Source organism: Phyllobates terribilis, unplaced genomic scaffold, assembly GCF_046119375.1.
Source record: "Phyllobates terribilis strain yellow unplaced genomic scaffold, ASM4611937v1 Scaffold_7__3_contigs__length_470593459, whole genome shotgun sequence".
In the NCBI taxonomy this organism is placed as follows: Eukaryota; Metazoa; Chordata; class Amphibia; order Anura; family Dendrobatidae; genus Phyllobates; species Phyllobates terribilis.
Genome location: NW_027362767.1, coordinates 181,363,357 through 181,387,303, shown reverse-complemented (window position 1 = coordinate 181,387,303; position 23,947 = coordinate 181,363,357). Strand labels below are relative to the sequence as shown.

Genomic DNA, 23,947 nt, shown 5'->3' with positions numbered 1-23,947 from the left:
GTCATACAGGCACATGGAGGCCACACACAATACTCAGCCTCATCAGGAGCATGCCCAGGCGTTGTAGGGAGGTCATACAGGCACGTGGAGGCCACACACAATACTCAGCCTCATCAGGAGCATGCCCAGGCGTTGTAGGGAGGTCATACAGGCACGTGGAGGCCACACACAATACTCAGCCTCATCAGGAGCATGCCCAGGCGTTGTAGGGAGGTCATACAGGCACGTGGAGGCCACACGCAATACTCAGCCTCATCAGGAGCATGCCCAGGCGTTGTAGGGAGGTCATACAGGCACGTGGAGGCCACACACAATACTCAGCCTCATCAGGAGCATGCCCAGGCGTTGTAGGGAGGTCATACAGGCACGTGGAGGCCACACACAATACTCAGCCTCATTTTGACTTGTTTTAAGGACATTACATCAAAGTTGGATCAGCCTGTAGTGTGTTTTTCCACTTTAATTTTGGGGGTGACTCCAAATCCAGGCCTCCATTGGTTAATAAATGTGATTTCCATTGATGGTTTTTGTGTGATTTTGTTGTCAGCACATTCAGCTTTGTACAGAACAAAGTATTCAATGAGAAGATTTCATTCATTCAGATCTAGGATGGGTTATTTCAGTGTTCCCTTTATTTTTTGGAGCAGTGTACTTACCTAATTTCCTGCGGATGCTGGGTTTCCCTGTGTGTGCAAACTATACCTGTGGTTTTGCCCCCAGTAGTCACAGCCATGTTTCTAATAGGGCGCATTCACACAGGGCGGGTAATCCCACAAGGCCACCATCCTCCCCAGTAGAACACTCATGAAGACACCTTGAATAATGAGGTTTTCCAGGATCCCGCCCGTCATGTTGTGTAATGTGATATTGGGCTGAGATGACTCACTTCGGGATAATTGGCAATTACTATAGATGGTTTATTTTTTGTATAATAATCTTCTCACACGGGATAATTGTTTTACAAGTGCCCTAGATTGTTCCTCGTAGCACCCGAGCAGTCACACGTCTAGATCCTGGGAGGTAACAGCCGATTTGTCACAAGCCTTTTATTGGCTGTCCTTTTTTTGCTACCGTAGAATTTCACCGGCTAAGTAACATACTCTGGATTTTTTTTGGATGGCACATGCTGTTCTTAACATGCCCAACCAATACTTGTAACCCAAAATAAGGCAGTTGGAAATGTTAACACATCTCAATTTGATAGTGTATCTTATATGGCAGCTCATAATGAGATTATAATAAATCCAAAAGTTGCCGACTTGACAAAAATAAAGGGGAACCGAGCCGTGAGTCAGTTCCATGTTCTGGACTGTTTTTGGGGAAGTTTCCAAGTGAACGTCGGTCTGGTAATTGCACATTACATGATGATTCATAGTCAGTGTTGTGACGACGGAGAATCCTTGAGTATCTTTAGGGTTATTGTGTAATATGGAGTAAATCTACAGGTAAGCCAAAAAATAAATCCTACATAGAGTATCTCTGGAAAGCGTGGCACTTACCCTTTCTGCATTTTATTTTTACAGTGATAGCGGTATAGGGTGAGTGGAAAGGATGGAAAAAAATTGTAGGGGTGTAAAAAAAAATAAATACAAAATAAAAAATAGTAACGTCACTAGCTAAAGGCAATGCATATGTGTCGCACGTCTGGGCAAGCGCCACTTCAACCAGAATTGGCATTAACATGATGCCGATTAATTTGGATCCTATGATGGAGCAGGGGCCATCTGCCCCAGCAGTATCTGTGCTGTGGGTGCAATGTCGTCACTGCATTGTGCCGCCCCGCTCTGTGTAAGAGACGTGGACTTGGCTGCTGGCATTAGGGGAGTATAATTTTTCATTTTTTTTTATTATGGAGGGGCACTGCCAGGGAGTACTGGCAGCCCATGCTATGACCCTGAAGGTAATAGACATGTCTAACCTGTTTACGGCTCTGTGGACACTGTAAGACACATAAAACCGTAATATCATTGATGTTTACAGATGATGAGATCCCAATAGCTGATGACCATGACATGTTCCAGAGAGAGGTGGTGCCCTTTCCTCTGATGGGACAACATTTAGGTAAGACAAATTTCTTAAGATTTGAAAATATTGGATAACATCCATTTCTCAGGCGCTTCATTGGAGGACACAGGAACCACTGGAGCACACTCGTTCTGGAAGAGGAGGAGCTGGACGCCCACCAAAAAAGGATCCCGTTATGCAGAGGAGAACCTGTTGCTTCTGGTATGTGAAAACTTGGCGGGCTGGTTGCATGGAAGCCAGGAAGGAGTCCAGAAGGCTGCTCCAATGGTTCCTGTGTCCCCCCCAATGAAGGCAACTAGAGAGACTTTACGGTAAGTACAAAAATCCTCTTTTCATTAAAGAAACCAGGTTGAGACAATGAGGTCACCTGGCCCCATCGACCACAGCGCCCCCCCCCCGGCAGTCATGCATACAGCCTCCGTCAGTCATGCATGCGCCCCCCCCCCCGTTAGTCATGCATGCGGCCCCCGGCAGTCATGCATACAGCCTCCGTCAGTCATGCATGCGCCCCCCCCCCGTTAGTCATGCATGCGGCCCCCGTCAGTCATGCATAGGTCCCCTGGCCCCTCCAGTCATGCATATGCAAGACGCGAATCTGGAAAGCAGTTGATAGTAGCAACATCATCCATATCACCTACTCTCATAGCCGCACCAAAGAGAAGCAGTTCCAGCCAACACATTAGGGGAAAGGTAATTAATTTTTTGACCAAATATATCAGAATACATTTCAAGTTGATAATTTTGTGCGGCCCCAGAGTGATGGCTTAAGTATCCAAATGGCCCCTGGCAGAAATAAGGGGGCCCCACATCTGCCTTAGTTATTTCCATCTTTGCAAGATATCACCTGTACATGTTTTAGGGGATAAGTTGCTGATTGCTGGGATCTCTGCTGATCCCAAGAATGGGGCCCATTGGTATAAAGCCATGGCTGCACATGTGCCCCACTTCTCCATTCTAAGTTTATGGTACTGCTGAGTGCAGCGTTGGGTTATCTTTGGCAATCTCATAGACAATGAATGGAGCGGTCTCATGCATGCCTGACCATTACTTTATTCCAGCTGTGTTTTCAGGATCGGTGGCAATTATCTATCCTATTGGGATTTACTCTTTAATGTCTTATACTCAAGTCACAACCAGAGCTGCAATCAGAAACCTGGTGGCTGTCGCTAGGAATCTACAAGAACACAACTATTGTAGATTGGAGTTTTTAATCATTAACTAAAAAGTACGAGAAAAAATAAAAATCATTCTGCAGCAACCACTAGGGGGAGCTCCTCACAGGTAAATGTATACAACTAGTATTGAATTCAATGGGGGCTGTATAACTCTGAATGCAGTGAGCTCCTCCTAGTGGTGTCCGCAGGTAGAGATTAATTTATCATCCAACTTATTCAGTATGTAGATTTTGAACTCAGTTAATATGTAACCCACTCCCCGACCCTGAGACATAGTAATATACTTGTATAAATACTTATATTCCCTTCAGTAGAATTAGAAGTGGCTTTGTTTCAAAGGGTTCAATGAAAATGAGAATATTTCATGGTGTCCCACTGCTAAGACCCCAGGGATCAGGTGCAACCAGAGGGAGGTGTTTAATTTCCCTACAGCACTACCAGAGGAGAAACGAAGAATTACACCAGGTCTATTCAAATCAATAGACTGGGACACATTCATATAAAATATTTCACAGCTGGTTAATTTTTGCATTTTACAGCAGATGACTATGATGACGCCTTCCAGAGGGAGGTGCTGCCCGAGTTTCCAGTGCAACAACGTGAAGGTAAGAGAATTCCGTACCCTCCTACAGAGCTGCACATAATGTTGGGGATTCTAGATTTATTTAAAGGGTTATTCCCATTTTGGCAAGATAATGCTTATCCATATGGAAGGCAATAACTTGCTGAGGGTCCGACCAATCCCGAGAATGGGGCTCTGAATTGAGCATGTAATGGTTAGAAAAAACTCTGCCTCTAGAAAAAGAAGAGCTAGAAAATGCCTGTAACCACCACTAGGGGGAGCTCACCACATAGAAGTATATACAATTAGTTCTGAGTTTAAAGCGAATCTGTCAGGAGGTTTTTAGTAATCTAAGAGCAGCAGGATGTAGGGACAGAGACCCTGATTTCAGTGATCTAAACCAAGAGATTCTTCTTGTAGCTGTTCTCTGCTCATCTAGTAGATGTGGGTCCTGAATTTGTAAGACTAGATACCATTAAAAAAAAAAATAAGTTATAGGATAGCTACCCCAAAATATGTGTGTATCTCCCTGAGACCTATATACCAAATATTTCTCAACCACTAATGTGTTTTCAGCTGACCACCGTTTCATCTTCCAAAGGATTGTGGAGCCCCGGATTCAAGTGGAACAACGTGAAAGTAAGACCGGACTTCTCTTTGGGAGACTTTACTTTTGATCACTGTCCTACAGAACCGCACACACTATTATAGAGTAATCCAGATGAGCGAGACTATTCAGAATTAATCCAATTTGATACAAATGTAGATTTTTTTTTTTCGGGATTCTATTAGCACAAAACTGGCAAAATGGCGGCCAGCTCTTTTACAGACCGGGAAGGGGTTTTTAAACATAATATTCTATTACACCTGTCCTAGGCTTTGCCCCCTCACCTGTCTAATGCCACAGCTCCCTGCCCAATTCTCAGATCATTGTAAGATCTCGACCGAAAGGGGGAAAAAAATAGATCTTCTAAGAGGAAGATCCAGACTGAAGAGGAGGACGGTGAGTGGAGGAATCCTCGAAGGAGCTTTGGTACTCCACCAAAATGAGTGGATGAGAAGTTGTGGTGGCAGACCAATCCTCTCAGTGATACACAAAGGGAAATCGAGGGCGCATGTACTCCCACTCTGAGCATGTACAGAGGATGACGTGGCAAACAAAGCTCTGTACTTTATCTGCTGTATATGGAACGCTCCCAGAGCTTCACCTCCAGATATGCCCCACAGGAGAACCTGACACTACAACTCTGCTGATACAAGTCCATTATCCATCTTCCCAGTATTGTGCTCGTGGTTCCTGGCTGACACAGTATGGCTGTTCAGTATGCCGGCTTCCATCACAGCACACACTGTTATGCTTACCATGCAGGTGGGCACCGTGGTAAGATCTCCGCTTTAATTCCATATTAATTTAAGCAGACAGATCCCCCTGTAAAAAGAAGATATCAGAAAATTATCTATTGATGAAATAAGATTTTTTTTTTTTTTCATTTTTGTTAACTTTTTTTTAATAGCTTTCATATCACAATCTGTATTAAGAATTAAAATTTAGAGATCGTGCAATTCTCACACTGGTCATTGGGGCTTTTTTAAACTCTAACTTCCTGTTTCAGGAAACAACACATGTGCATAGCTACAGTGCTCAGATTCTGACCCTATATTTTATATTGAAGTATCTACGGTAATGTGCATATGCAAAGGTCATAACAAAGAAAATGGGAGCTGTGACATCACCTATCGGGATTGGTGGATCCTGTGTTACCAGCGGTGTTCAGAGGGTTTACCTGTCATTGTAATCCTGCCTCTGATAAGGAAACCAATGAATTCTTCCTGAAAGTTCAGCAAATAGTTAAAAAACATTGCCAAAATAAAAAAAATAAATGTAACACAAAAACCTGATAGTCTCCCTTTAAGTGAGGTCATGTACGGTTACTTCCACTACCTTGCCTTCCCATCGAGTGCTTATATCATAACACCCCATCTAAAAGAGGAAAGCCTGAGCTTCAGAATGACAGAACATGTTCGAAATTTTATATAGCTTTAAGATCTACATTTTTTTATGATGCACAGCTCCAAATCTCCTGCATATGGTTGGATACTAAAAATCTGACTTGTTACCTCCACCACTAGGGGGAGCTCACTGCATACTATTCATACATTGCACTTATATGGGATATTCAGGATATGTGGGACTATTTCTTTTTTTGCTACAGTGCCTAAGCACTAACAGGCAAGTACCTGGTACCTACCTGCCAGTTGTGCCCGGCACCGTTCTCCATCAGCACAGCGCGGTCACAGACTCCTGCTGACAACAGAGCGGCGGTTTGTCTTCCTGTTGACAGGGCGGGACTACAGGTGTCATGCTGACTGACAGCTGGCCTAAATGGGGGGGGAAGTAATCCCACCCTGTCAACAGGAAGAGAAACTGCTGCTCTGTTGACAGGGAGTAGCTGAATTGAAAGGAGTGGTCAATGACCAGCGCCGGGTACAACAGGCAGGTAGTTACCTCTGTTAGCAACTAGATGCCCTTGTTTAAAAGTCCCGGGTATCACCTTTAACCCCTTTCCAACCTTGGACGTATGAGTATGTCCAAGGTGGTATCCCTGCACTGCATGGGGGCTCCGGCGATGAGCCCGCATGTTTTGTGGCACGCGACAGCTGATCTGATCAGCTTTCATGTGCCCCAACTGCCGCGGGAGGAATGACAATCCACCCTCGGCTGTTAAAGTGTTAAACGCCGCTGTCAAATTCTGACAGTGGCATTTAACATGGCCGCGCCGGAAGAGCGTCACTAACCACCCTTCACACCCGTGTCACATGACCATGGGTTGGCATGACAACCTGGGGTCTGCAGGAGACCCCTGCATTTGTCATTGCCGGCTTGCTATGAACACCCACCGCCCAGCAGTCGGTGCTCATAGCAAGTGAGCTACACACAGCAAGACTGTTGATCGCAGCTTCTAGTCTCGCATGGAGACTATTGAAGTGAAAAGTAAAAAAAAAAATTTAATTTTTTAAAAATATTAAAAGAATATAAAAGTTTAAATCACCCCCCCCCCATTCGCTCCATTCAAAATTAAAACCATAAAAAATTAAATATACACATATTTGGTATCACCACGTTCAGAATCGGCCTATCTGTCAATATAAAAAAATAATTAATCCGATCAGTAAACAGCGTAACGAGAAAAAAATTCAAGAAAAACCTGTAGAATTGCACTTTTTTTTTTTTTTTTTTGCAATTTCACCGCACATTGAATTTTTTCCCGTTTTCCAGTACACGATATGGTAAAACCAATAATGAAGTTCAAAAGTACAACTCATCCCGCGAAAAACAAGCCCTCACGCGGCCATATTGACCGAAAAATAAAAAAAAGTTATGGCTCTGGGGAGAAGGGGAGCAAAAAACGAAAGCTCAAAAACTAAAAAACCCAAGGTGGTAAAGGGTTAATAATAAAACTGTATTTAGTCTGCATCACCCAGTGGTGGCTGCAGGCAGAATTTTACTAATGAAGTACAATTGTCATAAATTTATGATCAGAAAAAGTCCAGCACCACCCAGATGGAGTCTGTTTAAAAACATCCACTTTCCTGGCCCTTCCTGGGTCCAGCGCTGAATCTTCATGGCTCCTCCCGATGTCTGTCATTGTCTGCAGCGCTGACGTCACATTGACAGTGCTGCAGTCTATCATTGAGCTCCGTGGCTCTGATTGGCTAATACTGTCTACACAGACAGGGCCTCTCTGCTCACTGATTGGCCACAGTGCTATCCACATGACGTCAGCGCTGCAGACAACCAACATTGGAGCAGCTGCAGAGACTCCGCGCAGGACCCCGGAAGGGAGGTCAAAGCACTTAAAGAAAAAAAAAAGCAAAACATGCCAAGGCACGGGTTTTCCAAAATTCCAAGGTTTTGAAGGACGGTTCGTAGGATCGAGGTTGAAGTTAGCTCCATTTTTCTTTTTCATAGGTGAGCTGCCTTCGATCCCAGGAGAATCTGTGATTAGTCCACGTGGGAGAAGACCTGTCTCCGCTTGCAGTGGTCGCCAGCCGTGTAGCTTGGATGAGTTGATGGATTCATCCACCAACAACTTGTACACTTTCCCACCAGGACGACCAAATGGGGACAACATTAGAAATATCTGCAGGAAGAATCGTCCTAAAACCTCGTACGGGTTCCACAACCTTCCTAGTACGGGGTACTCTCACCTCAGCAGACAAGGACATGCTATTAATGCGCTCGAAAAAGGGTTCAGCGCATGTTGTGAGAAACCGGATAAACTCCAGTGTGCAGAGGACCTGGTAAGCATGTAACCCACTTCATATCATTGCATTATCCGGCTGATCCAAAAACTATGGCCGAGGAAGATAAGTGTCTCTCTAGTGCACCGATGTCTACCTCAAATACAGAGAGGGACAAAATTAGAAGCTTGGACAAAGTCTAGGGACAATCTTGATATTTATTAAAAAATATGTCTACAATTGAAGTTTTTCCTCATCATCAAATATAACCTTTTTATATAGAAACAAACTTAAAGGGGTTATCCCAAGAACAAAGTACATGTAATAGATCTTAGAATAAAATATTGGAAAAAGATGTTATGTAAGAGCAGTAAAAAGCATATGGCCCAATTTATATATGTAAGAACAAAGGATAAAAAACTCTTGAATAATAAAGTATGATTCTAACAAAAGTGCTCCCTAAACACCGTAAGATACCCCACAGTGAATTCCTCCACACGAACAGTTTGACCCTACTATACTCTTCCCCCACCCCAATCCCCCCGACAAAGAATGGTGATCACATCACAGTATGATTCCCCAACTGTGACCCCCACACAGCCCTCCATACAGTATAATGGGGCTCACATAGTCCTCCATACAGTATAATGGGCCCCACATAGTCCTCCATACAGAATAATGGCCCCACATAGTCCTCCATACAGAATAATGGCCCCACATAGTCCTCCATACAGAATAATGGCCCCACATAGTCCTCCATACAGTATAATGGGCCCCACATAGTCCTCCGTGCAGTATAATGGACCCCACATAGTCCTCAGTACAGTATAATGGGCCCCACATAGTCCTCAGTACAGTATAATGGGCTCCACATAGTCCTCCATACAGTATAATGGGCCCCACATAGTCCTCCATACAGTATAATGGGGCCCACATAGTCCTCCATACAGTATAATGGGGCCCACATAGTCCTCAGTACAGTATAATGGGCTCCACATAGTCCTCCATACAGTATAATGGGCCCCACATAGTCCTCCATACAGTATAATGGGGCCCACATAGTCCTCCATACAGAATAATGGGCCCCACATAGTCCTCCATATACTATAATAGGCACCACATAGTCCTCCATACAGTATAATGGGACCCACATAGTCCTCCATACAGTATAATGGGGCCCACATAGTCCTCCATACAGTGTAATGGGACCCACATAGTCCTCCATACAGAATAATGGCACCAAATAGTCCTCTATGCAGAATAATGGGCCCCACGTAGTCCTCAGTACAGAATAATGGGCCCCACATAGTCCTCCATACAGAATAATGGCCCCACATAGTCCTCCATGCAGAATAATGGACCCTACATAGTTCTCCAAACAGAATAATGGTCCCACATAGTCCTCCATACAGTATAATGGCCCCACATAGTGCTCCATACAGAATAATGTCCCCACATAGTCCTCCATACAGAATAATGGCCCCACATAGTCCTCCATGCAGAATAATGGACCCTACATAGTCCTCCATACAGAATAATGGCCCCACATAGCCCTCCATACAGAATAATGGGCCCCACATAGTCCTCCATACAAAATAATGGCACCAAATAGTCCTCTATGCAGAATAATGGGCCCCACATAGTCCTCACTACAGTATAATGGGCTCCACATAGTCCTCCATACAGAATAATGGGAACAACATAAAAAAAAACTCTCCCAGTTTCCCAGCTGCTCAGGTCTTTGTAGCGAGCGTTCTGAAGCCCTTCACTGCTTGGCACAGTGTGCGCGCTGTAATGAAGTCATTGCGCCCTCTGCGTTGAGACATCAGACACACAGGAGTAATTATCATCATTGCTTTCAGCTGTATGGGCATCCAGTATGCTGATACAGGTGAAAGTGTGATACTGGGCCGGGGGGCGCCCGGCATCGGGAGCCAAATATACTCACCAGATTTGGCCTGTGAGCCAGAGTTTGACAAATGTGCTCTCGTGCCTCCTACAGGCAGCTATCTCCTAAGTCACTGCCCACTAGGACCTTCAACCAAACTGACAAAACCGGTTTGTTTGTTTGTTTCTTTTTTCATTTTTTTCCCTCCCCCTTCTTCCAAGAGCCATAACATTTTTTTATTTTTTCGTCCTTGTAGCCGCAACAGTCAACACAGGGGATTTGAAACCCCCCCACACACACACTTCCGCATTGGTTCCAGGGCCTGGGTGGGTGCAACTCAACTACAACACCTGCACCTGCCTTTGTCATGTGTAACTCTCTTTCATCTGTCTGCAGATTCGACTGCTCAAAGGGTTTGTGTGTAGTCTAACTATAGATGCAGATAAATCTGCATTGGAGCTGCATACACAAAATGGCAACATCACGTCACTGTTGTTTGATATCCTGGGGCTATGGGTTCCTTCCCTTTCCCTAAAGCTATGGGTGCCCTAGCTATCCCTACCTCCTGGATTACTTCCAATGATGAAGATGCTGGGGCCCCGTGCCTTGCTGAACTCATGAATCGGCCCTTATCTGTCCCCTCCCCCACCCAGGGAAGTGGGAAGTTGTAGTGTATAAGAATAACCAAACCAGACAAACAAAGGAAGATGTACAGGGATAAATGAAAATATCAATCATACAAATATGTGCTCACAAACAGAGGGAAAACAACAGGAAGTGAAGGAAGGAAAAATCAAATAGGAGAGGATGAGGATAAGCACACAGATAAATCGCCAAGCAACAGTCTTTAGAACAACACTCCAAAACGCCTCCGCAAACAACCAACACCTCCAACTCCAGAACCAGGGAGTATGAAACTAACACTGGTTATCCCTGATTGCCAGAGGCAAGTATATATAGAAGAGGGGAGTGAACAGTGAACAGCTGAGACCATTAAAGCAGGAAAGCTCCAGGAACCTCAACTGCACAGATTAACCCCTGCACTGCTAGCAGAAACCTGCACTGTTTAATATCATGGTCAAGTGCTTCTAATCAGTGCAGGAGTACGTGAAATCAGACACTGTGGTCTTCTGGCCCCTCTGTCACGGTTAAACCTCGACAAATATTCAAGAAGAAAGAAAACAGCACTCACCAGTGGATGCCGGCGTAAAATCTTTTAATCCGGATTAAGCATACAGAGGGTGGACTGCAGCTGGCTAGTGGGTGCAGGGTGGACGGCCATTTTGCGCACTGACTGCGCTTCTATGGGTCCAATAGACCCGTAGAAGCGCACCATCTGTATGTTGAATCCAGATTAAAGGATTTTATGGCAGCATCCACTGGTGAGTGCTGTTTTCTTTCTTCTTGGATACTGCACAGTTTTTACTTCACACAGGGGCTAAATCACTCCAATGCATGGGACTATTGAGTGAAATAGGTGTGCATAGAGATTGGCGCCTGTCAGCTTCTCTTTGATGTACATAGAAACCTCGACAAAGGCAGGCTTTGGTTTTTTTTGTTGTTTTTTTTTTTTTACTTTAATATATCGAAGCAATAAACTTTTTTTTTCTAAGGGTACATATATGGTCTTATGGATGCTGTAGAAGATTCATGTATGCTTTCTTCTAGTGGAAGAAGACATTAGTGGATTTCTGTGAAGAAGAGTTCTCGGTGAAAACGCGACATTTCCATTGCTGTAGTAAGCCTGTACCTCAGATGGAAACCTGCTTCCGTGATGGGGCCCCCAATCCAGACTATGTCATGTTGGCCGCCCTGCAGGAAATCCGAGATGAGGACGTTGCCACTGTGGGGGGTCGTCGGAGCATGAAGGTCTGCCCTCCTAACTCTCCTAAGTGCCAGGAGAACGAGGACAGCAGGTACCGGCTGTCGGAGCTGGCCTTCCCTCCCGGAGAACCCAAATCTGGCAACATCCAGAACATCTGCAAGCTGAGGAAATACCGCCCGCTGTACACCGACAACATGCTGCCGGACAGTGGCTACAATCATTATGTGCGCCGCGCCAAAGCCATCCAACGCATGGAGGGAGAGTTCAAGAAATGCTGCAAGACTGAGGACGTGGCCTGCGCTCATACTGGGGTCAGTAAGATCAGTGCCACATACACATCCACCCATCTGATATTGATAAGAGTTATAGAATATTTGTATTACTATTCCAGAAAGGGTATGTCCAGGATTAGAAAAACACGGCTGCTTTCTTTCAGAAACGGCACCATCCCTGACCATATGTGGTTTGTTACTGCAGCTCAGCTCCATTCACTTCAATTAGGCTGCATTGCAATATTCATCTAATGTAGGGACTGTTTGATTTTACTCTGACGTTGTTTCATCTTTATTACACAGTGGAAAAAAGTTCTTGGAAAGTTTTGTGCCAAAGAGCAGATGATAAAGACCAAACACCATGAATGCTGCAAGAAGAGGGATCAGAGCAGTGTGTTCAGCTGCTTCGCCAGCGAGGCTCCGTTCCCAGAATACGACAGAGAGGTAGAGGTCCTGAACCTCGGAAACATAACGGAGGATGTGCTGCAGAAGCTGTGTGCAGAGTCCAAGCTACTCACTAAGCAGTAAGTCCTATTCCCAAGCTTAAGTCCCAAAATCTGATTTTTCCTATTTTGTATTTTTCTCTCAATGGAGCTTCTTCTTTTTTTTTTTTTTTGCATTGCCAACTTTAGTTTTTATTATCATCGCTTTAGTGTCCATACACCTCTCTGATCTTTTTTCATTTTGGGAGGTGAAGTGATTCTGCCATTTTGATCCTAGAATGTTAGAGTTGAAGGGTCCTCGTGTCCAACGCCCTGCTTAATATAGGATTCACTAACCCATCTCAGACAGATGTCTGTCCAGACTCTGAAGACTTCCACCTCTCGGGGCCGCCTGTTCCACTCATTGATCACCCTCACTGTCAAAAAGTTTTTTCTAATATCTAATCTGTATCTTCTCCCTTTCAGTGTCATTCCATTGCTTTGTTTGTTTCCATGTGCAAATGAGAATAAGGATGATCCCTCTACAGTGCGACAGCCCTTCAGATATTTGTAGACAGCTATTAAGTCTCCTCTTAGCTTTCTTTTTTTAAAAGCTAAACATTCCCAGATCCTTTAACCGTTCCTCACAGGATATAGTTTGCAGTTTGCTCACCATTCTGGTAACTCTTCTCCGAACTTGCTCCATTTTTTCAAAAGTGATGCCAAAAACTAGACACAGTATTCTAGATGAGGGTCTGATCAAGGAAGAGTAGTGGGGAATAATTACTTCTCATGATCTAGACTCTATGGTTCTCTTAATACATGTCAGAACTGTGTTTGCCTGTTTTGCTGCTGCATCACATTGTTGACTCATGTGCAGTCTGTGATATATGAGTATACCCAAGTCTTTTCCGGACATGCTGTTGCTTAGTTCTATTCCCCCCATTCTGTAGATGTAATTTTAGTTTTTTTTTTGCCCAGATGTAGAATCTTGCATTTCTCCATTCTATTAGTCGCTGCTCATTGTTCAAGCTTATATAGATCCTTCTGAATCCTTACTTTGTCTTCTCTAGTATTAGCTATACCTCATAGCTTTGCATCGTCTGCAAATTTGATTTGTTTACCTTCAGTTCCTTTCTCTCAATCATTTATAAAAAATGTTGAACAACACTGGGGCCAGGACAGAACCTTGTGGTACCCCACTTTATACATGCTTCCAATTGGATGTGCAACCATTTTTTACCACTCTGAGTATGATCACTGAGCCAGTTATGAATCCACCTAACTGTAGCTTTGTCAATCCCATACTTTTTTTTTCAATAAGGATACTATGAGATACTTTATAAAATGCTTTTCTGAAGTCGAGGTATACTATATCCACCGCATTTTCCTGATCCACCCAATCGGTGATTCCATCATAGAAGGAAATTGGATTAGTCTGGCATGACTTGTTTGCTGCAAACCCATGCTGGCTCTGGTTAATATTGTGTTCTTATCCAAGCACTTACATACATGCTTATTAATAATTTGTTCCAAGATCTTTCCTGATATAGAAGTAAGGCTCACTGGCCTGTTTTTTCCTGGCTCCAACTTCTTTCCTTTTTTGAAGATAGGGATAACATTTGCCTTTTTCCAATCTTCTGGGACTTCTCCTGTTCGCCATGAATTTTCAAAGATTCTGGCTAGTGGTTCTGCGATTTCTTCTGCCATCTCTGTCCTGGGTTGTAATTCATCTGGACCATCTCTCTGTTTATAGATAGTGTGGATTAGTTTGCTCCTTCGATAGCACAGTGAAGATCAGTTGATGTTACATTTGCTTTCTTAGAAAACACAGATGCAAAATAGGAATTTAAAAGTTCATCCTTCTCAACATTATTTTTGACTTCACCCTTTTCATCCTGTAAAAATCATATAGCATCTTTGACTTTTCTTTTGCTTTTGGCATACCCCCAAAATCCTTTATTATTGCTTTTGTTCTCCCTTGCAAGCCTCGCTTCATTACTGGCTTTAGCTCGAACGCTTATCCTGCATCCCCTGCAGACTGCATTATATTCTTCTTTAGATATGACCCCTCTTTCTATTTGATTACATTTTTTTTCTTTTTAGTAAATGTTTAAGTACTGTGTTCATCCATCCTGGTCTCTTTAAATTCTTCCTGGAATTGTTACTGATTGTGCAGTGAGAATTTAATTTGGCAAAATCTCCCATCTTTTTTGGACATTTGTCCTTTAGAGCATCCGGCCATTTTATCTTTCCTACCCTCTTTATGAGTCCATTAAAATCTGCCTGTCTGAGTCCTCGTTTGTCTTCCTCTTGTAATCCAATATTCAAATATGGCATGATCGCTGCCTCCTAAATTCCCAGCCACCTTTCCTTTCTCAAGCACTTCCTCCCTATTGGTAAGAATTAGGTCCAAGATGGCAGACTGTCTTGTTCTCTCTTCTACCTTTTGAAAGATGAAGTTGTCAATGAGAGAAGGTAAGAATTTTCTGGACCCATTACTTTTGCCTGAGAGACATTCCCAACAAATATCTGGATAGTTAATTTTCTTTTGCACTTTTGGTGACTACCGGATGGTATAAATAATATATATTATTATTTGACACAGTTACTTACATATGTGGAAATAACAACAAATATTTTTAAGTATTTTTTTTTTAATTTAACATGTTATTATTGGTCCCAGACTTATTTTATTAGTTTGCAAAATGATACCAAATATGTTATTTTTTTAAAAATTTGGTCCCAATCAGGGACGTGAACCTGCAATACTGTAATATTGCAGTGTACTGTAACATTACTAATCTCCTATGAAGCTTAGTCACAGGTCTACAAACATGGCAAATATGGGGGGCATTCAGTACACCTCGCTGCCATGAGGGTGATATTGACACCTCACAATCATATTGCCGAGGCAGATGGCCATCAGAAGGAACATCTTCCCCCATTTTCAACCTTTGTCATGATTGGTAGCGGCATCTCAGTGTTTAAACTGATGCGATAGGAGCTAGCTCCATTTGCAGCAGTTACTCGGGTGCAATCGGTACAACACAGCTGTCTCCGATGCTGTATGGAGGAGTTTCAGCTCCTGAGCCCACTCCATACATGTAGTGCACACATTCATCATACAGGTACAATTAATGTAAATTTGGCAGAGTGACTCTCCCAAAGTCATGAAGGACCTTGACAACCGCTCAGTCTTGGCGCTTCCATATACGCATCTACAGTATCCTGGTTATTGCCTCAATGCATATGGTTAGAGTCTACAGTGAAAAAGTGCTCCTTCATAGATTTTTTTTTTTATGCACCATTACTCTACCATCCACCCCCTGTGCAGCGAAATGCAACACATTTCATAATGAAAACTATCCACTATAAATTTAGGTTAAGAACCTATAACTCTGCTCTTCTCCTCGCCAAACAGACCTACTTCACCACCCTGATCTCACTATCCAACAATCCAAAAAAGCTCTTCGACACCTTTCACTCCCTGATCAGTCCTAAAGTGCAGGCCTCTTTCACAGACATCTGTGCTGAGGATCTGTCCTCCTACTTTACAGAGAAAATAGAAAATGTCCATCAGGAAATCAGCTCCCAAGTGCCTTGACTCCCATCCCTCCCCACATCTCCTCTGGATCACTCTCCACATTTGACCCAGTCACAGAAGAGGAAGTCTCCAGGCTCCGCTCTTCTGCTCGTTCTACTACATGCACTACTGACCCCATTCCCTCACACCTACTCCAGTCTCTCTCTCCAGTCGTCACTACTCATCTAACTATCTTCAATCTCTCCCTCTCTTCTGGTATCTTCCCCTCCTCCTTCAAACACTCCATTACTCAAAAAAAAACCTCTCTTGACCCATCGTGCACAAATAACTACTGACCAGTCTAAAATCTCCCCTTCATCTCTAAACTCTTGAAGCGCCTGGTCTACTCCCGCCTTACCCGTTGCCTCTCGATTCACTCTCTTCTAGATCCATCAGTCTGGCTTCCACACCCTACATTCTACAGAAACTGCACTCATCAAAGTGACCAATGACCTTTTGACAGTAAAACGTAACGGTGACTACTCTCTGCTCATTCTTCTTGACCTCTCAGCAGCTTTCGACACTGTTGACCACTATCTCTTGGACAGACCATCAGCAAATTTGGCTTTCAGTACCATCTTTATGCTGATAACACACAACTATACACCTCATCCCCTGACCATACCTCCACTGTACCACAGTACACCAGTGACTGTCTGTCTACAGTTTCCAACATCATGTTCACTCTATCTGAAACTCAACCTTTCCAAAACTGAACAACTTCTGCTCCCACCATCTACTTACCTCACCAAATCTGACATCTTCCTCTCCGTGTGTGGCATCACAAGAATGCGGAGCCAGCAGTTTCGCTGTCTGGGTGTTATGTTTGACACCAGAGGTGGATTAAGAGTAGCCAGGGCCCTGGGCAATTTAGAAGGCCCCTTTGATAAATCATGTGATAGGCCATGTGAGTAACACACAGGTGCTCTGGAGCACATCTGTAGATGGAAAAAGACAGAGATAGCAGCGTGCTGCACAAACTTTACCCTTATGTACAGCACTATACATAACATAGCACTATATAAAATAGAGCAGGCGTGGGAGATTCATTTTCCAGAGGGGCCACATGAGACTGTGACTATTGTGAAGACCGAACAAATAGGCAGAAATTAATTCTGCTAAATATTAATATTAACATGTTAATTATTATTTTTTTACATTAATTTTATGACTTGATATTGAGCTGCCAGTATGCTGCCATCCCTCTACATACAGTATGAGCCCACACATAGCTCGCTAGATACAGTAGGAGCCCCCACATAGCCTCCTAGATACAGTAGGAGCCCCCGCATAGCCTCCTAGATACAGTAGGAGCCCCCACATGGCCTCCTAGATACAGTAGGAGCCCCCGCATAGCCTCCTAGATACAGTAGGAGCCCCCACATAGCCTCCTAGATACAGTAGGAGCCCCCACATAGCCTCCTAGATACAGTAGGAGCCCCCGCATAGCCTCATAGATACAGTAGGAGCCCCCGCATAGCCTCCTAGTTACAGTAGGAGCCCCCGCATGGCCTTTTGGTTTTAACCTAAATTGAATAAATTTAGAATTTTTAAGCGGATACATTTGTTAGCTAGTTATTTATAATCCCCGGAAATAAATCTTTTTTTTTTTTTTTTTGTAAACTGGTCCACACGCACACATACACACCCTCAGTCACGCACGCACGCACATACACATGCAGTCTTGTACATGCACACACACAGACACCAGCAGGCATGTACACACGATCATGCAGATACGCACACGCAGTCACGTATACACATGCAGACTTGCAAATATACTGGTCGCAGAAATGTGCACACACACATATGCAGACATATACAAAGACACTTACAGACAAACAAATTTGAAGACATATCACAAACATACATAAACACCATCATATATGCACACACAGACTCACTAGGGGTATTTTTACATTGGGAAGCAGCACACATCTCACCTACCCCTGGCTTGGCTCCTGTTCAGCTCCTCTCCAGTGGGAAGCAGCAGTGCAGGGCACACTGAGTGACCTCAGATACAGCCCCGCACAGGGCTGCGTCTGCTAGCTGTGACTCGGCCGGGCCGGCACACAAATTTAATGGTGTAGTGCTGGCCCGGCCGAAGAAGAAGCAGGCGACTCAGTCCGACAATTATAATTAAGGCAATCTTGCAATGGGTCCCCTCTGGAGCCTCAGGCTCCGGGCAGTAGCCCAGATTGCCCTCATTATAATCAGCCTATGTTTGACGCCAATCTTTCCTTCACCTCCTATATCCAATCCCTTGCCTGCTCTTGTCACTTGCACCTGAAGAACAGCTCTAGAATCTTCCCCTTTCTCACCATGGAAACTACAAAAACCCTCACTGTTGCCCTGATCCACTCCCGCCTGGACTACTGTAACTCTCTATTAATTGGCCTCCTCCTCACTCGACTTTCCCCTCTCCAGTCCATCCTTAATGAAACAGCCAGGGTCATCTATCTGGCTAAGTGTTACTTGGACGCTTCCGCTCTGTGCCAGTCATTGCACTGGCTGTCCATACATTATAGGATCCAATTTAAATTGCTTGTTCTCACCCACAAAGCTCTCCACAGTGCGGCACCCCCCTACATCTCCTCCCTCATTTCTGTTTATCGGCCTACCCGTTGTCTTCGCTCCGCAAGCGACTTTCGGCTACCATCCGCACTAATCCGTACCTCCCCAAGACTTCTCCTGAGCTGCACCTATTCTTTGTAAGTTGTGATTAGTCCTAATTTCTTGGGGAAGAGCATTCCACAGCTTTAGGAGCTCCCTAAAAACACACCGATTAGGGAACGCGATGGGCTGCCCTAAACAGAAGTCCTTCTTATATCTAGCGCATTCACTATTTCTCTGAACATAATTCTCCATCAAACTCCACCGCACCCAAAAGCACTACAGATACTGGCTGGTGATGAGCTCATGCCGCCTTTATCTATCCCCCATTCCCTCAAGATGGCTGGACCATCCTTGTAAATAAGCCCCTGTACTGTGTCACCCCCTCCTCATTGTAGATTGTAAGCTCTTACGAGCAGGGTCGTCATTATTTTTGCTTTTAATTATTGTATTATATTTAGCTATGTTACTTATGACTGTTGTATATGAACCTCTGAACTGTAAAGCGCTGCGGAATACGTTGGTGCTACATAAATAAAGATTATTATAATGATAATACCCCTTTAAGAACTTAAAGGAGTATTCCCATCTCGAAGATCATATCCCAATTTACATACACACGCATGTACAGCGCTGTGCAAAAGTTTTTGGCAGGTGTGGAAAAAATGCTGCAAAATAAGAAGCTTCCATACAGAGAAGTGTTAATATTTAAATTTTTATTAAATAACAAAATACAAAGTGATTGATCAAAAGAGAAATCTAAATCACATCAGTATCTGGTGGTATCTCATTGCTTTCATCACTTCTTCTCATCACTTGTACCAGGGGCGGACACTGTCAGCTTCTGGCCCCTGTGCAAGAAATGTGTCTGGGCCCCCTCCCTGCCCGGCACGCCGCTTATGATGAGGGCAATCTGGCGATGGGTCGCCTGGAGCTTCGGGCTACGAGCAACAGGCCAGGTTGCCCTCATTATTACCGCCGTGCAAGCAGGGGCGTACATCGAAATCACAGGGCCCCGCAGCAAAAGTTCTATTTGGGCCCCATAAACCTCTAAAAATATATAATTTATATATATATACATATATATATATATATATATATATATATATATATATATATATATATATATATATATATATATATATATATATATATATATATATATATATATATATATAATATATACATACAGTGGTGGCCAAAAGTATTGGCACCCCTGCAATTCTGTCAGATAATACTCAGTTTCTTCCTGAAAATGATTGCAATCACAAGTTCTTTGCTATTATTATCTTCATTTAATTTGCTTGCAAGGAAAAAACACAAAAGAGAATGAAGCAAAAATCAAATCATTCATCATTTCACACAAAACTCCAAAAATGGGCCAGACAAAAGTATTGGCACCCTCAGCCTGATACTTGGCTGCACAACCGTTAGCCAAAATGACTGCGAACAACCGCTTCCGGTAACCATCAATGAGTTTCTTACAATGCTCTGCTGGAATTGTAGACCATTCTTCTTTGGCAAACTGCTCCATGTCCCTGATATTTGAAGGGTGCCTTCTCCAAACTACCATTTTGAGATCTCTCCACAGGTGTTCTATGGGATTCAGGTCTGGACTCATTGCTGACCACCTTAGAAGTCTCCAGTGCTTTCTCTCAAACCATTTTATAGTGCTTTTGGAAGTGTGTTTTGGGTCATTGTCCTGCTGGAAGACCCATGACCTCTGAGGGAGACCCAGCTTTCTCACACTGGGCCCTACATTATGCTGCAAAATTTGTTGGTAGTCTTCAGACTTCATAATGCCATGCACACGGTCAAGCAGTCCAGTGCCCAGTGCCAGAGGCAGCAAAGCAACCCCGAAACATCAGGGAACCTCCGCCATGTTTGACTGTAGGGACTGTGTTCTTTTCTTTGAATGCCTCTTTTTTTTCCTGTACACTCTATGTTGATACTTTTTCCCACAAAGCTCTACTTTTGTCTCATCTGACCAGAGAACATTCTTCCAAAACGTTTTAGGCTTTCTTAGGTAAGTTTTGGCAAACTCCAGCCTGGCTTTTTTATGTCTCGGGGTAAGAAGTGGGGTCTTCCTGGGTATCCTACCATACAGTCCCTTTTCATTCAGACGCCGACAGATAGTACGGGTTGACACTGTTGTACCCTCGGACTGCAGGGCAGCTTGAACTTGTTTGGATGTTAGTCGAGGTTCTTTATCCACCATCCGCACAATCTTGCGTTGAAATCTCTCGTCAATTTTTATTTTCCGTCCACATCTAGGGAGGTTAGCCACAGTGCCATGGGCTTTAAACTTCTTGATGACACTGCGCATGGAAGACACAGGAACATTCAGGTCTTTGGAGATGGACTTGTAGCCTTGAGATTGCTCATGCTTCCTCACAATTTGGTTTCTCAAGTCCTCAGACAGTTCTTTGGTCTTCTTTCTTTTCTCCATGCTCAATGTGGTACACACAAGAACTGTTCGTCGAACACCTTAGAACACCGTCGAACACCGTTAAAACCAATGGCAGGCAAACAAAAACACATAGAAACACATAGAAAACACCTTCAAAGGTGTCCAAAAGCTGACAAACTGCTCAGAAGACGCTCTCTTTAAAAAAGCCGGCCGGAAATTCAGCAGCAGCATACACCGGTACCTGACAATTTAGACAAGAAGGAATAGAGCATCACACATAGATTAGAGAGATAGAAACATGTCAGTCACATATATAAGAAGTACAGTGACAGTGTTGGTTACTGTACTTGTCATTTAGTGTAAAGGATTTATTTAAAAAAATATTAGTGTTTTCATGCACCGTCTCTTTAAAAAAGCCGGCCGGCAATTCAGCATCAGTACCCAACAATTTAGAACAGAAAGAATAGAGAAGCACACATAGATTAGATAGATAGAAACATGTCAGTCACATATATAAGAAGTACAGTGATAGTGTTGGTTACTGTACTTGTCATTTAGTGTTAAAATAAAGGATTTATTAAAAAAAAATTGGCGTGTGGTTCCCCGTAATTTTAGTCTCTAGCGGAGGTTAAGCAGACGGCTGGGGCAGATGTTTGAAGCCTGGGAAGGGGGTAATACCCACGGAGCTTCCCAGGCTACTAATATCAGCCCCCAGCTGAATACCTAGCCTTTACTAGCTATTAAAATGGGGGACCCCCCAAAAAAATGACGTGGGGTCCCCCCTATTTTAATAGCTAGCAAAGGCTAGGCAGACAGCTGGGGGCTGATATTAATAGCCCAGGAAGGGTGCCATGAATATTGGCCCCCTCCCAGGCTAGAAACACCAGCCGTCAGCCGCCCCAGAAATGGCACATCCATAGGATGCGCCAATTCTGGCACTTAGCCTCGCTCTTCCCACTGCCCTGTAGCGGTGGCAGTGGAGTAATAGGGCTGGGGTTGATGTCAGCTTATAATGCCAGCTGACATCAAGCCCAGGTTAGTAATGGAGAGGAGTCTATAAGACACCCCCATTACTAACCCCATAGTCAAAGTTAAAAAAAACACAAACACCCAGAATAAAGTCCTTTAATTGAAATAAAGACACAATTCTTTATTGTTCTAAATTAAACCATACTTACCATCACGCCCATTCCAGCTGAAGCCAACGATCTCCTGCAATAAGAGAAAAATAATAAAGCAACCTCATCCTTACCTTTCCATGGTTCCCACGACAGCTTCAGCTCTGCTACATCGAGATGACAGGCTGGACCGCAGCAGAACGCTGCCATCCAGCCTGTCATCCCGCAGACACTGAGAAGCACAGGCATGCTTGCGCTCCTCAGTGTCTGGCTGTGACGGCATAAAGATGAGCCGAGGTCATGTCCAATGAACTCAGCTCACCTCATGCACGTCACTGACAGCGTGGGAAAATTCTCCTGCACTCAGCGCTTCAGCGTGAGAATTTTCCCACGCTGTCAGTGACGTGCATGAGGTGAGCTCATGTCCAATGAACTCAGCTCACTTCATGCACGTCACTGACAGCGTGGGAAAATTCTCCCACGCTGAAGCGCTGAGTGCAGGAGAATTTTCCCACGCTGTCAGTGACGTGCCTGAGGTGAGCCGAGTTCATTGGACATGAACTCGGCTCATCTTTATGCCGTCACAGCCAGACACTGCAGAGCGCAAGCATGCCTGTGCTTCTCAGTGTGTGCGGCATGGCAAGCTGGATGGCAGCTTTCTGCTGCGGTCCAGCCTGTCATCTCGATGTAGCAGAGCTGAAGCCGTCGTGGGAACCATGGAAAGGTAAGGATGATGTTTGTTTATTATTTTACTTTTATTGCAGAAGACATTGGCTTCAGCTGGAATGGGCGTGACGGTAAGTATGGTTTAATTTAGAACAATAAAGAATTGTGTCTTTATTTCAATTAAAGGACTTTATTCTGGGTGTTGGTGTTTTTTTTAACTTTGACTATGGGTTAGTAATGGGGGTGTCTTATAGACGCCTCTCCATTACTAACCCTATTACCCCACTGCCACCGCTACAGGGCAGTGGGAAGAGCGAGGCTAAGTGCCAGAATTGGCGCATCCTATGGATGCGCCATTTCTGGGGGGGCTGACGGCTGGTGTTTCTAGCCTCGGAGGGGGCCAATATTCATGGCACCCTTCCTGGGCTATTAATATCAGCCCCCAGCTGTCTGCCTAGCCTTTGCTAGCTATTAAAATAGGGGGGACCCCACGTCATTTTTTTGGGGGGTCCCCCATTTTAATAGCTAGTAAAGGCTAGGTATTCAGCTGGGGGCTGATATTAGTAGCCTGGGAAGCTCCGTGGGTATTACCCCCTTCCCAGGCTTCAAACATCTGCCCCAGCCGTCTGCTTAACCTCCGCTAGAGACTAAAATTATGGGGAACCCCACGCCAATTTTTTTTAAATAAATCCTTTATTTTAACACTAAATGACAAGTACAGTAACCAACACTGTCACTGTACTTCGTTTATATGTGGCTGACATGTTTATATCTATCTAATCTATGTGTGAAGCTCTATTCTTTCGGTTCTAAATTGTTGGGTACCGGTGTATGCCGCTGATGAATTGCCGCTTTTCATGTTTCACTGTGAGCACTGTTCCCATCGATTTGGGCAATCACTGTAATGCCACAACCACCATGGCTGTGGCATTACAGTGAGTGGCAGACAATCCCTGCATGATTGGTGCTCTAAATAGCGCCAGACATGCAGGACACGCTTTTGGTGCACGAACAGTTATCGAACATAACCTCGAACAGCCGAATTTTTTGCAAATCGTTCAGGTTCGTCGAACAACTCGAACACCGCCCAAAACAGCTCGAATTTGAGATTGGCGAACAGTTCTAGTCGAACACCGCTCATCT

General features: G+C 44.1%; 1 protein-coding gene across 4 annotated transcripts in view; it reads left to right on the top strand.

Annotated features, from left to right (window-relative positions):
• Window positions 1-23,947, top strand: part of ECM1 (extracellular matrix protein 1) — a 34,588-nt gene that overhangs the window by 5,343 nt on the left and 5,298 nt on the right. Inside the window, exons 2-7 of one of the 4 annotated variants that reach the window (XM_073639553.1) lie at window positions 1,981-2,061; window positions 3,743-3,805; window positions 4,339-4,401; window positions 7,733-8,064; window positions 11,561-12,028; window positions 12,293-12,513. In XM_073639553.1, the coding sequence (XP_073495654.1) occupies window positions 1,981-2,061; window positions 3,743-3,805; window positions 4,339-4,401; window positions 7,733-8,064; window positions 11,561-12,028; window positions 12,293-12,513 (1,228 nt within the window). Of the gene's footprint in view, window positions 1-1,980; window positions 2,062-3,739; window positions 3,806-4,338; window positions 4,402-7,732; window positions 8,065-11,560; window positions 12,029-12,292; window positions 12,514-23,947 lie in introns of all 4 variants that reach the window. The other 3 variants (XM_073639552.1, XM_073639555.1, XM_073639554.1) reach the window with 3 other exon arrangements.